The 17,174-nt window shown below is 47.3% G+C and overlaps 2 protein-coding genes and 1 long non-coding RNA gene across 4 annotated transcripts in view; 1 reads left to right on the top strand and 2 right to left on the bottom strand.

Annotated features, from left to right (window-relative positions):
• On the bottom strand, window positions 1–12,482 carry COPS7B (COP9 signalosome subunit 7B). 2 transcript variants are annotated; one of them, XM_015871841.2, is made up of 7 exons: window positions 11,780–12,482; window positions 6,857–7,033; window positions 6,537–6,612; window positions 4,980–5,068; window positions 4,210–4,412; window positions 2,867–2,972; window positions 1–1,526 (listed from the first exon to the last, which is right to left on the bottom strand). In XM_015871841.2, exons 1-7 carry the CDS (start codon window positions 12,158–12,160, stop codon window positions 1,368–1,370), a joined length of 1,191 nt encoding a protein of 396 aa, XP_015727327.1. In that variant the 5' UTR covers window positions 12,161–12,482; the 3' UTR covers window positions 1–1,367. The 2 variants fall into 2 exon arrangements, with proteins under 2 accessions (XP_015727327.1, XP_015727328.1); XM_015871842.2 differs by lacking the exon at window positions 11,780–12,482 and adding an exon at window positions 8,650–8,746.
• Window positions 12,483–12,698: 216 nt separating this feature from the next.
• The window catches only part of PDE6D (phosphodiesterase 6D), a 27,727-nt gene continuing 23,251 nt past the window's right edge, over window positions 12,699–17,174 (top strand). The window contains exon 1 of the mRNA XM_015871725.1: window positions 12,699–12,865. Within this exon, the coding sequence (XP_015727211.1) occupies window positions 12,816–12,865 (50 nt within the window). The 5' untranslated portion in view covers window positions 12,699–12,815. The remainder of the gene's footprint in view (window positions 12,866–17,174) is intronic.
• The window catches only part of LOC107318195, a 5,880-nt gene continuing 3,133 nt past the window's right edge, over window positions 14,428–17,174 (bottom strand). The window contains exon 2 of the long non-coding RNA XR_001557221.2: window positions 14,428–16,374. This is a non-coding gene — a long non-coding RNA (uncharacterized LOC107318195). The remainder of the gene's footprint in view (window positions 16,375–17,174) is intronic.

Genomic DNA, 17,174 nt, shown 5'->3' with positions numbered 1-17,174 from the left:
AACAGGAACAGTAATTCTCTGTTTCCCAGATGCGTCAGGGAGAGATTAGTCAGACCTTCTGATAACGTAGCATCAGGAATCAAGTAAAGGCTCGTGTGAACAAATGCTAAAGCAGTCTCAAAGCCAAGACTCTGAACTCTGACATTAAATCAGCATTTTTAATTTTTTCTAAAATGTGCTTTTTTCTTGTGAATTGCTGTTTCACTGCCGGCCCCATCCTCCCCCTTAGAAAAAAAACCCAACCCATTCCTCACCAAATCAGGTGCAAATCACCTGAAGTTAGACTGTAACATATAAAAAAAAAATAACCCACAAAACAAAGGCTGAAATGCTTCAGAATCACAACAATGTACAAAAAAAAAAAAAAAAAGAAATAAAAAAAAGAAGAAAATACAACCTGAAAGTGTTCAAGATTCAGAAAGACTAGTCAAGTCCATTGGTTCAGCAAGGGGATACTGCTGTGACCCCTGCCAGTGGGTCCTGGGCCACCAGCCTGCCACAATGCTAAAGGGGCTCTTCTCCCACGCAGACCACTGTCACTAGCACCCAAGGAAGAGCAAATGCATTACCCTCTGGAGGTATCAACGGGGGAACAACTCACAAGCAGCTCTGAGAGGTGACATCACATTCCAAAGGAGCACTGTTTTTACTGTGTCCCTAACCATCTGTAAGAAGGAAGGCTTGGAAGAGCAGCCTGCTTCCTCCTTTCTGTATTGAGGCCTCAGGGATGCAGACCAGTGCGTTAAATCTGCAAGAGATTGAAGGGCTTAGTAAGGGCAGTAAACAGACAGTTAAGTAAACAGCCCAGCACTGAATCTCATCCTCACAGAGCGAGGTAGCGTGAATTTTACCCCAGTTCAAAACAGACAGGGGTAGTGGAAAGGCTGAAAACTTCAATGTAAAGCAGTTCATGGCCTAGAAACCTTTCTGTGCTCCCTCTGGGAATGAAAAGATCTGTGTTGGTGGCTTCCTCACTCCCAGCCTGGCTTTATTAGCCACACTTCAGCCCTGGGATTCACTCTTGACACAGAAGTCATCCCAAGATCTGATTTAGTACAGCAGCTTCCTAAAGGTTAAGCAGCAATGAAACTGGCTGAGAGGGAGCAAAACTGTCCACAGATTTTTTTACTGCCCCATTGTGCCAGTCCCTCTCTTCAAAAGTCCCTCTTTAAAGGACCAGAACAGAGACACCCTCATTAACGAATAGGGGCTGCACAGTGTAACTTTGCCAGGTGCTGCATTCAAACAGGGCTTTTATTTGCCAGCCTGGAAGGGACTGGCCCAGAACCCACTGGAAAAGGAGACACAGGCCCTTTTTTGCTCCTCCTGCTGTCATTCCTAGCTGAATGACATTTGGATGGTATGTTCTAGTGACGGCTGGAGACCAGCCCTTTAACTTTGGACATCTTCTTTGTGGACTGCCTTTGTTCTGTGTGTGGAGGGCACTCTCGCTCTACCAGCTGCTGTTCCATCTCCTGTGCAGACGACGAGGCTGTAGCTTTTAATGTTTTCTTTATGTTTGTGACCTGGCCAAGAAGAGACAGTGAGTCAGCACCAGCTTCCTTCTCTCTTTGCATTAGAAACTCTGTTCATAAACATACTGAAAATCCCTTGGAGTGCAGACTGAAGTCTATCAAAAACTTTCCCAACAAAAACAGACTGCATTTGAGTCTTAAGGGGCAACGTTTTGTGCTCACTTAAAGCCAGCATTCTTGTAATCCATACTGGACTCAGACTGGAAATAACTAGAGATTACCTACTTCTTTTATGAGACAAAAATACAATACTATTCTATCTTCTTGGTTGGACAAAGGGAGCTACTACTGCCTTTCTGCAGAAGGCAGCCATCTTACCACTAGGCTGGCCAGAAGCAGCAGGGACAAAGTAGTCAGTGAGAAACAAACATATGCTTCCAGGAGCACTCAAAAAGAAAAAGGAAAAATGCCACTTGATCTGTCTGGCTGAGCCATGGATATTTGCTAGAAGCAGGAACATGAACTGGTCTGTGGGAGGGAAGAGTAGCGCTCCCACGACTCTGGCTGAAAAGGAGAGACAAAGCACCAGGCAACATACCTTGTCTCATAAAATTCTGTAGTGCTCACCAGTAATACAGTCAGCAAGCACTAAAAACAGAAAAGGAAAAAAAGGAGGAAAAAAAAGGCCCAAACAAGTTTGGGAGTCAGGTGCACCAACTCCAGGCTAAAGGCATCTGGCAAACCAAAAGCACTACGGATGCCAATCAAGCCGCCAAGCATGAACTGCTTCGGAAAGCAAACGTAAACCTGCAGGGATGCAGCACTATGCAAGAAATAAACCCTCAGCGAGTGTCTCAGGAGGACCATTTTCACCTTTACAGCTGTATTAGCCAAGATTTGTTCTCACTAGTAAATACACATCAGCCAGGGCTGACATTGTGTGCTCGTGCTGCCATCTATGGTCTAAGAAGAGGTACAGCCTACAGTGGGAGCGCGCCCAGTCCACACTACTCTAGAGCCCTTGTGTGCAAAAGCAATGAGTCTCGAGAGATTTTTAGTTTTAGTGTGGTTTTCCTTCCTTACACAAAAAAGAGAGAACTATATGCAAGGTCTGTATCACAAGGGCTCTTTCCCTAATCAGTCAGTCGAGGGAAGTACAAGCACCCACCTGGCCCATTTTTATACAGAAAAGTTTCAACCCACTTAGAGTGGGTCTTTGTGGTGTTATTAGCACAAGGAAAAGGATTTCTATTTTTCCTACCCCAGAACAGTATATCTGACTTGCACAATTGCTAGAGTACTTCAAAGCTGTAACCATTAACCAGACTATCTAGTCGACAGCAGCGTTCAATCAGAAAGCATTCAGAGGTCTGAAATAAATCTGCACCCACCTCCATCTCTACCTGCTGCTGGGTTCGGTGATGGTTCTCTTTGTACTGGTTGGCTCTCAGTACTTGCTGCTCAATTCCTAAAAGAACCGCTTCACAACCGTCACACCTGCAAGACACAAACAATATCCATGAGTATTTAGACATCCTCCCTGAAGCAGCTCATTCATGCAATCTGAAAAGTTATGCTGAAGTGAGATTATCAGAAGATTATTAAATTCATACTTCCTGCTTTAAGATGAACTCCAAAAAATCTGGCCAGATAAAGCTTTGCTGATTACTTGATGCATTGCACAGCATTTTTTAGCTAGTCTGTGTTACTCTTACCCATCTGTCACAAGGTGCAGGTTCATCACACCATCAATTGCCTTTTCAATCAGAATTACAGCTTAGTATAGGATGTAAACCAATACAATCATAAAACTAAACACAGGAGTCAGACTGAGAGAACTCCCTTGCCCTTCAAGAGTTCAAAAGCGTTCCTCCAACACAGAGCTCATAACTGGAGAGGACAGAAAAGGAATTGGCAACGGGTTCACTGTTAACTTCCAAACAATGCTGTAAGTTCCTGGAGGCTGCCAGAGCTCTCCTGCTGAGATGGGACTGGGGCACTTGGAGTAGAAAAGAGAAAAAAAAAAAAAAAAACCACTGCTTCTACCACAGCAGTTTAATCACTTTCCACGCACCCATTGCTGCAACAAACCAGGCAGCAACTCCCAGCCAGCTCAGAACCTGCCACAGCCTCCACAAACTACAGGGAGATTTTGTCGCGTGGAATGGGAATCTGACCAAAAGCCAGAAGCAGCTTCTCAGCACAGGTACACAAAGACAGCAACACAGCCCCAAACACAGTGGTTGCATTCAGCCGGCGTTTGCAGGAGGCAAAGAGAAGGCAAACGCATAAAACTTCAGACTTGAAGAGACATCTGCCCTAAGAGCTGTGATTCTCTGGAATCTCACCACAGCACAAATGGCTGAAAACGAATAGCTCTGCTTTTGTTACTGAGTGTAACAGCATGACAGGAGTGGTACAGACCCTAAGACAGTGACCATAGTTTGGCACAAGTGTTTGAAAAGTCCCTTGACTCCTCCCTAGGGCTCCGTCATGTAAAAGTTTTGGTGATATCAGAATCTCAAGTTCGGCTTGAAACATAACACAAGTTGAAACGTAGGGATCACAGAAAAATCACTCAACAGACTCTTCCTTTAAGTGTCTGCTTGAAGCATAAGACTCCCAGCTGATGGAACAAGTTGAAATTAAGCCAGCACTTACAACTTCCAAGGAAAGAGAAAAAAATAGGACAAACTATGCACAAGAAACAATCGAGCTGGAGAATCTGCCTCACCATTCCTGGAGTGTTTTGACAATGTTACTGATGTCCTTCTTCTGAATATCTCTGCCAATACAAAAATCCACTTCTAGCATCTGGTTTCGTTGATCCAACTTCCCCTGGATAATATCTGTATAAACTGCTTCTATAATCAGATCTTCCAGCTCCCTCAGATTCCTCATATCCAGGTCCTTCAGCAACACGGAGTAGGGAATGCACTGAAACCAGCAAGTCCAAGAATAAGTTAACAGTCCTAACTAGAACGAACAGAAATAGTGTTGGCAGAAGGTCAAGGCCCAAACTTTTATGGCAACCTACACTTCAAGTCTGAAAGTACAGCAGGGACAAAACAAATGCCTACTACTATGCTATTTAATATTCCAGCACAGCTTGAGTAATTCCTGAAGCCTTGGCGTAGTGCCTTCTGGAGGAAAAAGGTAATAGGACTGGAAAAGAAATGAAGAATGTTGATTAGTTTCCTCCAGAACAAAGAGGCTGTCTTTTTTAAGGATGATTCCCCACCTCCAGATGTGAAAGAAGCTGTAAAAGGTTTCCCAGCCCTTACTAATCAAACTGTATGGCTGTTCTGACACTTCCATACCTCATCCCCACGAGTCCGTTAAGTTAATGTCCCAAATGCACCATGGGAACATCACACATTACAGCTTCTTTCCATGTTGCAGCACTTCTGTGAGCACTCAGTTTAATAAAACCCAAATGCAAAGAACTGATTCAATTTTCAAACAAACAAACAAAAGTCTGCTGTCATTCACAGTGTACTTTACCTTCATTCTAGAAGCCAGGCTTACTATTGTCAAGTGTTTCAGCTTGTTCTTCTGAGTTGCTGTTAATTCAGGCAGGTTATCTTTGTTTGCTGTTAATGTTAAAAACAAAAAGGTAAGATTCGGAGCTTTCCTACACTAACAACACGATCCAGCTTGCAGAACCACTGGCCAGTTACACTATGCTGAGTTCTGAAAGGAAACTCCAACTACTGGGGGTGCTGGTAAGGCAGAGAGCTGCATCCAGAGATGAAGAGAGGTCTGTTTCTTCACTAATTCTGGTTTTAGAATTAGGATGTAATTCACACCTACACAAGTAATGTCCTACCAAAACAGCTGGTGTACATTTGGTTTCCACCACCAAGTCATTTTTGTTTCATTAATGGGCTGACAAATTTTAACTTCCTTTTGTTGATCTGCTTGTAAAATACAGCTGCTTTTCTCTCTGAAGGGCTACAGAATTTCCAGTTGAGTGTATGAAGTACCAGACTGAGGACAGGAAGAGAAACTTTGAATCTACACACTTACACAGCCTCGCTGTCACCGAACTGTATCCATATGCCTTATGAATGTTTAAAAGCAGAAAGGAAATAGCCAGCTTTCCAAATCAAATCTTTAAAATAACTGCTTTTATGGAAATCAGTGTTTTGCTGTGCTCAAGTTCCCTCAGCCATCCCACCTGATTCAAAGATTCAACTTTTGACCAATTCTCCCCTTCTCCATCTCAAAAAAAGAACTGTACTATTGTGTGCTGGGATGCAGGACCCATACACAGCAAACACATCCTTCTCCTTGGTCACAAAATGCACGATGCTCACGTTGCTCTGCATCCATTAGAATTTCCAGCACTTACAGTTACTCATGAAACTTCTCCTTACCAGAACTGGATGCTCACCCACCACAGTGACAGCCAGCACTATGACAGAATTATCTGTCACGGTCTGTAATAGCCTGGATTGAGCTGCTACCCACCAATGAAGAAGAACTGAAGCGCATCCTAACAGATAAAAGGATGATTCGCATGTAGCCCTTCTGAAGATGTGTAGGGTCATTATTACAATTTCTATTCTAGCAAAGCAACGTTTCATTTTATTTCAGCAATGCTGTCACAATAAAAGGTTATAAAAACCTTTATGGTTTAAATGATAAATAATGCAAGACAATTTTTACTAAGTTTCTGCAACTTCCATAACCAATGCCATTCAAATTTGAAAACAGATGTCTCAAATTGTACTTTGCAGATGTAAGTGCCCTATGAACATCAATGAATATTGCTACAGATCGGCTGAATCTAGTGTTGCAGTCCAATCCAAACCAATAAAATACCAGAGCCCCTCATCTTGTTATGGCCCTTCTGCTTCTCTCCAGTAATTAAGAAGTTAATTAAAAATTAAGAAGTCACCCAGTGACCCCCTACAAGAATCCTCCCAAGCAAACTGAGTGCTTAGACACTTTCACCAAGCCTCACTACACCAGGTACCACAAAAAGCAAAGAACTACCTATGACAATGCTAATGTTCAATCCAGCATTGCCATCTGCAACAGGCAGCAGTCTCTTACCTACGTAGTCTGGGTATGTTCCGTATGCAAACAGATTCAGCAACTGGAAATAAGCAGCATTAGACCCTTCAGCAAGCTGGATGGGAAGAAAAAAGAAATCCCATTGAACACAATAACAGTCAACATGAGACTGGTAGGCAACTTCTCCACATCTAAATAGACACAGACAAAAACAATGCCAGCTTCACATACAAACATCTCGGAAATAAGGTAAGTTACACCAGGCCTCTCCTGGCACAGAAATTTCACAAAGAAACTTCAGGGGAACCCTTATACTGGGAGCACAGAGGGGACCAATAGGATAGAAATTCATTTCTTACCTCTTGCACATTTGTTAACTCCAACAGCTCTCCAAAGACATAAACCCCAGGAGCCTCCAGCACTTGGTTTATCAGAGCAGTCAGAGCTGAGCCACTCGTACCTTTGGCTAGTAAAATAAACTGCTCTAGAAGATTGCAGGATGGTTTCTGTTCTCCAGCCATTCTAAGTTTTTCAATCTGTCAATAAAACGATACAGTATTAATTTATACATTCCTCCCCCCTTTCCATCTTCACTTGGAAGAATTCAGCCACCTTGAGGCCTGCATCATGCACTTTTGACATCACCATTGACAAAGCATGAGTACGTAACACCCATTGCTTTCTTAAGACTGACAGGAGAAAAGAACTGTGGCCTGTACACAGCCTCCATTATACAGTGAAAGTGTTGTGGGTTAACGGTGAAGCTTCAGTGACAGAAATATCCCTTCTACAAAGGCTCTATTTAAGTCCCTGCTAAGAGAGATCTTTGTCTTTTGCTGCTGCCTGACATTTCCTGTGTGCGTGTTGTCTCCCAGCACCAGCATGTTGCTTTTACGAAACACTATTTGTAAACAATGGGAAACAAAAAGACATTTTTACAAACACTAAGAAAAGAAACTTCCATATTACTCAGATACCAAAGAACTTAGTGGGGGGGAGAGGTGTTCTTTATTTTATATTGGTGTAAGACGACTCAGGTATAGGCGGAAACCCTTGCTCTGATGAAGAAATCAGATACTGGAGAACCAGTATCTTGGGGCTGAGCCCTGGCACACGGCCACCTCAGACACGGTGCAGAGTGACATGGGTGTCTGCGCTGCAGGCAGTGCAGCTTCATTCATCACTCAGCCTCTGAAAACACACTTAGCACCATTTCATTCATAGAACCTTTTGAGTTGGTAGGGCCCCTTAAAGGCCAGCTGGTCAAACTCCCTGTACTGAACAGGGGCACCTACAGCTCCATCAGGTGCTCAGAGCATCATCCAGCCTCACCTTGAGTGCCTCTAAGGACGGACCATCACCTCTCTGGGAAACCTGTGCCAGTGCCTTACTACCTTTATCATTAATAACATTTACCTTATATCTAATCTGAATCTCCCCTCTTTTAGTTTGAAAATGTTTCCCGTCCTATCACAAAAGGTGCTGCTGAAGAGTCTGTTCCCTCCCTTCCTACAGCCCCTCTTTGGGTACCCAGAGCCACGCTCCCAGGTCTTCCCAGTGCCTTCCCTCCTCCGGGCCATCCAAGCTCTGTTTGCCCTCACAGTGGAGAAGGTGCTCCATCTCTTGAACCGCTTCTATGGTCCCAACCTGAGAAACACCTGCAACACAGCCCCACTCCATCTGACACCCAGTACATCGAGTACCCCAGTACACCTGACGCTTCCCCCAGCCCGGAGCCATGCTATGAGTACAAGGCAGAGCTCGTGGCTCCCTCTCCTCCGTTCCCAGTAACCAACACAGCATTACAAAAGAGACGCGGTATACGGAGAAACGAACGCCAATTCTTTGCCTGTCTCTCCGAATTCACATTCCTGCGCTACCGCAGCCACACGGAGCCGTGCTGCTGGGACTCCCACCGGGTTACCGGCTCAAGAGCACCGGGCAGCACCGGGCAGCATCCTGCTCCGCGCCCCCCGCCCCGCTCCGGCCTTCCCCGGCGCACGCCGCGCCCTCCTGCAGCAGCCCAGGCACCCACCGCCCGCTCCGCTGAGGGCTGGGGAAAGCGGGGAAGGGCTGTGCGGGCTGCGAGCCGGCCGGGAGGGAGGACGGCTATCCCGGCTCGCTATCTCGGCCTCGCCTTACCTCGCCTTACCTCGCCCCGCGGCCTCTCCGCCCGCCTCCCGCCCCGCGGCTCCCGGCGCCGTGCCCGCCGCGCCTCAGGCCGCCATGATGGCGGCGCCGGGGTCCGCACGCGGCTCGTTCCCCCTGCACACAGCGCCGCGCTCCGAGCGTTCCGGCCCCATGGAGCAGCGGGGCTCAGCGTGCCCAATACAGCCCGCTTTGATCCTTCGTCCCCTCCTGCTCCGAGGGCACGGCTCATCCTGCCCGTTTGGGTGGCCAAATTGCCCCGTCCTTGTCCCCATCTTCACCTGGACAAAAGCACAGGCACACCCTCATCCCATCGCCATTCCACAATGAACATAACATCCACCTGCAGACCGTGATTAACACACCCTGCCTAATGAGCACTCATTTGTTGGGGCAGGTGTCCCTGAGCCATCCCAGCACCATCCCTCACAGCAATCTCCTGCTCTCAGCCTGCACCACTGCCTCAAAACCAGTTTAATGACAAGCAAAGCGTCTGTCCCTCCCAAGGGCACAGCAGTGTTGGGATACGATGCACCAGGCACTCCGCAATGACCTGTGTAAAGGGCTTCCCATTTCCAAGCCACCTTTTAGCACATTCTTTGTTCTGATGGCGTGACAGAGTTGGGTCTATCCTATGCTTACAGGTTCCATTCATCTTTTGAGTCTGTGCATACACTACAGCCTTCAGAGCAGATTAAATCTTCTGTTTTATGGCGAGATGCAGACAATGCTTGAGGAGCTGCAGCGGGGCTGTTAATGGCAATAAACAATTGAGCAGTTGTGCTGGGCAGGATAATGGAAACTGCCAGCTGAGCCATTGACCAGCCAGCAAACCCTGCTGGGGTGTGAATGGAGCCTTGCCAAAAAGTGGGGTGAAGGATCATAAAGTGCTTCAAGTGGGTTGTGAGTCTTGGGGCAAACAGTGTGTGAGAGTGATAAACCAGAAGGCTGAGCTCAGCATGGGATGTGGGGAATCAGGGAGGCAGCTGGAAGACAGGGACCAAGAGGGAGAAGAGCAGAGGTGGGAGCAGGACGGCTGTGGGACTTGTTTCCCATCCAAAATCTGCTTGCTTGTCTATGCAGTGCAATGAATAAAGCATGTTTCTGTTTAAAACTCCTTAGCAAAGAGCAAAGTGCTTCTGGCTTTAAGTCAGCCAGACCCTGAAGATCAAACCGTGGACCTGCACAGCCAGGAGCAAGGAGCTTTAAGGGAATGAACATCAGAAACTATTAGGGTAAGCAACAGGGCTCAGAGTGCTTCAGAGCCATCCACAGCTGATCCCCAGGGTCCCATCTGCCACAGAAGGGGTGTCAGGAGAGCACAGAGATGCAGCTGTTGGGATGTTTTGAAGCTCAAGTGTCACAACAGCAAATTGGATGTAAAAAACGAGGGCCCGGCACAGCAAGGGAACTCAGCCAGGGCTATAACAAGCCATTCAGTAATTTGCTTAAGCCACGCTTAGATCTCATTTGCACGGGGAAGGAGAATTAACTCTTTAATCACATCCTAAACAGGCCCCTCCACTATGGCTTATACTACCCCACAGGTACACTGACACATCTGCCCTGGGAGTAAAACACATCGCCTCATTTACCTCAAGAGCTGTTCAAGCTAAAATCCACAGGGCTGAAGCAAAAAATGGAAATACATGACTGTGAGCTATTTCCCATGGATTGTTTTTGCAACCTCTTGTTGAGAGCCTGCAGCTAAAAAACTACCAGCTGCTACCAAGCCCTGCTGCATTAGCTCCTTTCAGGTCATCCAGGAAGGCCTTTTTGTCAGGCTGTCCTGACATCTCCTGCCTGCTGCCCTAAAGCAATGTGTGAAGCAGAGGATAGCATCAGTTAAGCTCAGCTTTTGGGATGGATTTCTTCTTTTTTTTAATAGATAAATACAAGCACACACAGCTGGCTCGTCCCCTTTTAAACTGCTATTGCAACCTCTTGCTCCACCCACGCAGCTTTCCACACGCAGGGAGATGTTAATCCATTTTATCTTTTAATGTTGGCATTATCTCTTGACTCACCCCCATCTCTTCCCCTTGTGATTCTGCAATCTAGGTCCCTTCTAGGTAGCAGATCATTTCACCTTTCCTCCCTCGTGTTGCCTGAGAAAATAAGCCATAAATTCAAAGGAATCTCTCCAAGCAGTGGGGGCATGGAGCCCCAGAGAGACTTGAGAGACCATTTGCTCTCTGCTGGCACCACAGCAACGTTAAAGCATGAGCACCTGAGCCTGACCCAACAGACAGCGCTCCAGGGGTAAGCTGGGCTGTGTAAGTGTTAACACGGTCCTGGATGAGGCTTCATTCCTCATCTATACACTTTCACCATACTTGACCCATTTATTTTCTCTCCCCTTCCAGGTTTTCAACACCACAGCTGAACACACATCCGTAGAGCACAAGGTGATGGGGACACCCAAGAGTTGCTAAAGCAACTGTCTACTCTGTTAAACTCTACATTTCCCAGGATCCAGAGGCTAACCATCTCTCACTTCACGCAGACCATGAGAAAGACACATCTGGATGGTGGCACATATGCAGTTGTTTGACCCCTTCCATCAAGTGTCAGATGGGAGAAGACCTCAGCTTATGAGCCCGTCTCCCTGGGACACAAGCTCTTGTAGCAGTACCTTTGGAGAAGAGCATTGCAATGTGCTTTGGGGAGGCAGAAAGGAGGCTGGAGGTGTCTCCTCACCTGCAGTGACAGCTCAGAGACTGTGATGCCTGCCAGAGGTGTAAAAGCAAAGGTGAGGTTTTTAGAACAAAATGGTTCAAGGGAATAGTGAGACTTGCTGCAATTTTCTTGCAAGAGAAAGTATTTTGAGAGGAAAGAACTCAAGGTTTCTGTCACTCTGAATCACAGAATATCCTAAACTAGAAGAGACCCATAAAAACCACTGAACCCAACTCCTGGTTCCACATAGAACCACTCAGATCATGTGTTTGACAGCACTGCGCGGGTGCTTTTTGAACTCCAGCACCCAACCAACCTCTAATTGAAGAACCTATTCATGATATCCAACCTGAACCTCCTGAGTTACACTGTCCCACCACACGCTTCTTCCCTAGTTTTAGGAGGGGAAATGGGTGGTTTTTGAAGCTGAGACGCAGAGGCTGCCAAGCACGTACCTCCTCACACAGCGTGGAGAGTTTGGGCACCCATGTCAGAACCACAAAGGCCCCAACACCGACATCAGGGCACACTCTCGTGTCAGGAGCCCTTCGCTGCCGTTGCTCGCTGCGAGAGCCGCTTCTGTCTGGCTGCCACCTCCCTGTAGCCCTAAGCGGGGCGGTTCGGAGCCCCCTGTGCTGTGGGTAGAGCAGCATGCTGTACTTCTGCCCCGCAGGCTTCTCCCTCACACACAACCGCTCGCTCTGGCCTTCTCCAGCTCTGCTGCTGCCTGCGCTCTCCCTGTCTCCCTGCCAGCTTTTCTTCGGGAGCGTTCTCTGCCCTTCTCTGGACGCACTGGGTAACGCCGGGCTATCCAGAACACAACAAGGCTGCTCCATGTCAGCTAACGGGGCGGTCAGCGCTGCCCACCGCCAGCCTTAATGGCACTCATAGGCTGTGCCGTTAATGGCACTCATAGGCTGTGCCGTTAATGGCACTCATAGGCTGTGCCCTCGTATGTTCGACGCCTCGCGGTTCTCTCTCCTCAGCGTGGCAGTGCTGTTGAGGAGCTCTGTGGCAGTGTACGCGGAGCCCCCAGTTGTCGTCCCGCACGCAGACTGTTATAAGCCGTGTTAACGTATTAACGAACGGCCGGCACCGGACACGCGTCCCCAATGGGGCCGGGCGAGGTTTGTCCCGCGCCGCCTCCCGTCCCCGCCGACGTCACTCAGCCCCGGCCGGGCCCAGCGCCTTAACAAGCTGCGCAGCCGCCCTTATATCAACGGAGGGGGAGGACGCGCCGTCCGATTGGTCCATCCCGCTGTCCTTCATCAACCAGCAGGGGCGTCGGCGGCTCGCGATTGGTTGTCCCGTCGGGGCGGGGAGAGCGGCCGCTGGGATTGGCTGCCTCGGCCGGTGGCGGGTGCGAGGGAGTGCGAGGGGGCGGGGCGGGGGGTCGTGAGGCGCCGCTGTCAGCGCCGCTCCCGGCCAGGCCCCGCGCAGCCAGGACAGCCCGCTCAGCCCGCCCAGCCCGCGGCGCGGCGCGGCAGGACCATGTCGGCCACGGACGAGCGGGCCAAGGAGATCCTGAGGGGCTTCAAGCTGTATCCTCACCGAGGGGGAGCGAGGGGGGGGCGGGCGGGGCTGGGGGAAAAGGGGGGGGGTGGCTGGGTACCGGGGTTTCCCTGTGTGAGGGCGGTTGTCATGGCAGCTCTGCCACACACGGGGCTGTTGTGTCGCGTCCCCCTCTCGGCCTCGCGTTGCGGGTCCGTCCCTCTGGGCGCTGGGCCGGGGGCAGCGCGGGGCTCCGAGCGGGCACTGCTGCGTCGTGCCGGGCCCTGAGGCGTCAGCGCTGCCCGAGTCCGGTTGTTAACGCGTCTGTCTGCGGTACGCGATGAAAGTTTGCGCCTTGTCGCTTGGCGTGCTGGGCGAGCACCAGTTTAACGCCGGTGCAGTGAAGCAGAAGTGGGAGCGGAGGGTCCTGAGTGCGGCCTTGCAACCTTGGGGATGGGGGGGGGGAATGACGGCTCAGCGCATAGGTCTGTGTGTGTGTAAGGGTGGGAGATGTGTACAGCTGATTTTACCGTAGCAGATTCTACTGCGCATAGTGGGCAGGTGCCAGCTTGGCCTTAAGGGGCAAGAAAACCAGTGGCTGTATTTTTTTTCCCCCCATAATGGAAAGGACAGAACCAAAGTGAATGAAAGGACAGAACCAAAGCGAATGAAAGGACAGAACCAAAGCGAATGAAAGGACAGAACCAAAGCGAATGAAAGGACAGAACCAAAGTGAATACCCCTCTTGCTCCAATGCTGTTATTCCTGAGCATATTTTTGGCCAGCGAGGTGCTGCTAATCTCTGTGCCAGCTGCAGCAGAATCTGAGTTACTCAGTTGGATTCAGCTGCTATCAAACTATTGGCAGATGCTTTGCTGAACTTATGAATCACTGTCCCCTCCCCCCCAGCTTTTAGTTCTGCAGCTGGTTCCTTTGCTTCTGCACTGGTAATATTGACAGTTCTTTTTGTTTGTGGAGCTGTAAGATTTTGGCTGTCAAAACACAATTTAAGCGTGTTTTGTGCGAGTAATTAGGAAAAGCATAAGCTCCTGACAAGATGAGACTGAGCTTTTGGTAGAGATGAGAAGGGTTGGAGAGTTAAACTTAAGGTACAGACTTTCACGTGTTTGTTTCTACTGGTTTGTGCACGTGCTTTGCCAGAAGCAGAATCTGAATGAAGGTCTGTGTCCAGCTATGGATGAAAAATCACTTCCATTGTTTGGTAACTTAAATAGAAAATGTTTCTTGACCTGGTGTTAAAGGTAAACCTCAATAGCTCAGATTGGAAAATCAGGAAAGTATTTATCGATGTATTGCATAGATGGGATTTCTTGAGTTGAGATAGTTGAATAATATGCAAGTATTAGAAGGAAAGTGACAGAGCAGGCATTCCTCATTTATGAGAGAAAGCCCTGAGACACCACAGCATCCACACAGGAAGCAGTTCGTGCCCAGATGTGGCCTCATTCTCTGTAAGGCAGCCACCAGCTCAGGCTTCCTTTTTTTGACAGTGTGTATTCTAAAACAGTACATTTGAAAGAGATGCTTTATCTTCTGCTCCCTGTGCTGAAGTATGTGTTAACTTGGTGCCCTCAATAAGAAAGGAAGAGAGAAACATCCTCCGGGAAGCTCTCAGGTTTATATTTGGAGTACTTGAACTTCTTCCTCCTCCCAAGAAGGAAGGAGCACACCCTGCAAACTTGCTGTTAGCACCAGAAGCCATCACAGCAGTACTTTAGGTATGGCATAAAAAGAAATAAGTATATCCAAGGTAGGTTTATTTGGTAGAGGGCATCACTGAGGAATCAGTTTTCTCACTTGAATGCAAGAACACACACTTTGGAAATGGAGTTTGCATTGAGTACTGGAGCACCCTCAACTAAAGTCTGTTCATTTGTGGTTTCTGAGAAGAGACTAACTACAGGCTTTCAAGCTGATTGGGACATGCTGCTGTGCACATTAAATTACAGCCTAAATCCACCCTCTGACTTAGCACCAAGATATGCTTCCCTTCCTTTATGACACTAGCACAGAAGCATGTTGTGGCTAGCGTCAAATTCAGACCAGGGTATTTTACTCCCTCTTCCCATAGACTTTGTTACTTAAGAAGATGAAAACCGAAAGGAGAAATATTTGATACTTGCAGACAAAAGAGGTTTCCCACTTTATTACACTAGGATTTTTTTATGGCACCAGTAAACTAAACACCAACAGCGTAGTTAATGTGTTACGATAAGAGATGGAAAGCAACCATCAAGATCTTCTATAGCTTGTCACTTCCTAAGAGACAGTACTTGTTATCAGACCTCTCAGGTACATTCATCAACTCACTGTTCTAAGGATGCTGCTTAAAATACAGCATCTTGGTGGTCTGGCACTCTGAGAATACATTCTAGTTGCTTGTCCATAAGTAATACCAGTTCAGTTAGCTAATATTCCAAAGGAAAGCATCAGTAATTACTGAGCTTCATTTCCACAAGCTTTTATACACAGCTGGTCCTGTAATCTCAAGTGCATTCGGTCTGACTCTGCTCTGTGCTCTGTCACTCCCTCTGTAGCTTCCTCCTGAACTGGGGCAGTTTCTCCATCAAACTGCAGAGTGGTGTTTTAATTGATCTCTAACCAGCAAGGAGAAAGGAGTTCAGCAAAGCCAGCTGACTCTTGTAGCATGGTTAAGGTACTAAGTAAACATACCCATTTTCTATTTTAAAACTTACAATTCAGGCAAGATATCACCTGTATTATTTGCTCTTTCACAGAAGAGCATCAGAATGTTAACCCTAGGTAAATGCCAACTAGGCACTTACCAGCATAGGGTAACTTTCCTTAATGAACTTCCATTTAAGGCTATGCAGCACCTTGCTGTGCTTCAGAAGGCTCCTGAAACAAATTGATGTAGTGAACAAAGCATGAGGAAAGCATTAACTGTAGGTCAGAATAATTACGGACTCATGAAACTAGCACTTGTAGTCACTGTAAGCACGTACCACCAGCTCAGGCACTCAGGCTTTTGTAGGAAAAACGCTTTGGAGACCGTCCTGCTTCTTAAAATCCCTGAGGTTTCCTTTGCAACATCTTCCCATTTCCCAGAGCTTCTCCCAGTTCTCATCTTTATTTTTCCATCTAGGAAATCAATTTATTTTTTTTCAGGGCATTAACACCTTGGAAGGATGGACGCAGCTGTAGTAGTGGTGTTAGTTACAGTTACATCCTTATGAACAACCAACCTTGTTTTTAATCAGAAAGTGGGATTCATTTCCAACCTCTGCCTTGTTCCTGCTGTACGCACAAGAACTGTGATAAATCACAATCTTGCCTGCCAGTTCCCAAAATAGGAAAGTGACTGGTTTGTTGCAGCCGTCACAAACGGACAAATCCAAATCCAAGTTCCAACAAATTGGGTTTCCAGTTTACTCTTGTCAGGTCAGTCAATCTTTAACTGACTGTTCACTTAAAACACTTCTTTAATGCAGTGAATGATAAAGTGGCAGCTTCAGCTGGCTTTAGAAGTCTCCTCTGTGTGCTCCCTCAGATTTTGGCTTGTTTGGATTTCCTGCAGCTGATGAGAAAGATGAATCATCAAACTGGTGGGTTAGAAGGAGACACTGCCCACCTAGGAGGGATCAGGACACCCCAGAAGCTAGGAAGGTATACTCTATAGAGAGCCAAAAGCAAGACTAGCATCTAGCTGATTTTAAAGTTACATTGGTGTAAGCTGGGAGACAGAAGTTTGAGCTCCCCACTCAAGTCTGTCATTTTGTTTGTTATTTTTAAAAAAGGAAAAGTTCTTCCCATTGAAGGCATAATCTTCATTTACATAACCTGAGAATTTGATCTTGTACCACTTTCCTGTGGTGCTCTAGAAGAAAGAGCAGTCCACATTTCCTAGTTCACACCTTGACAGAATTAGTAGGTCTTTGGAGAGACCAGCTTCAAATTAAAGCTTTAGCCAGGTTGGGTGTCATATTTAAGTGTCATTACACTTGAGGTATCTTTACCTTACCAGTACCTTATCAGAACTGTCTTCAGCATCAATAGATATTCAGCTCTGATCTGTAGTTATGGCAGACTAAAGACAGGACAGGCTCTTATTGTTTATTACATGCAGTTCATGAGGTATGTCTGCAGACACCACCAGAGCAGTTTTACAAGGATTGGCTGTACCTACCTCTTCCTCAGCACTCACAACCCACAAAACTTCACAACATCCAAAAAACCATCACAGCACTCCCCCAGTTTTCTCTCACTGAAGACATAGCCATGCTTTTAACAGTATTGTTTACTCTCCTTCCCATAGACAGTTTGTATGAGCTATAATCAGCTCCCTTGTAGCATTGGAAGCAGTATGTTGTGCTGTAG

Source organism: Coturnix japonica, chromosome 9 (assembly GCF_001577835.2).
Source record: "Coturnix japonica isolate 7356 chromosome 9, Coturnix japonica 2.1, whole genome shotgun sequence".
In the NCBI taxonomy this organism is placed as follows: Eukaryota; Metazoa; Chordata; class Aves; order Galliformes; family Phasianidae; genus Coturnix; species Coturnix japonica.
Note: the sequence above shows the minus strand (reverse complement) of the source record. Positions and strands in the feature narration are given on the sequence as shown.

Excerpts from the sequence above, each read along its gene's own strand:
- COPS7B (XM_015871841.2), bottom strand. The coding sequence starts at position 12,160 with ATGGAGCAGCCTTGTTGTGTTCTGGATAGCCCGGCGTTACCCAGTGCG. Across the intron at positions 6,613-6,856 it reads AGTTAACAAATGTGCAAGAG|CTTGCTGAAGGGTCTAATGC; the intron begins GTAAGAAATGAA and ends CTTCCCATCCAG. Across the intron at positions 1,527-2,866 it reads AGCAGCAGGTAGAGATGGAG|GTCACAAACATAAAGAAAAC; the intron begins GTGGGTGCAGAT and ends CTTCTTGGCCAG.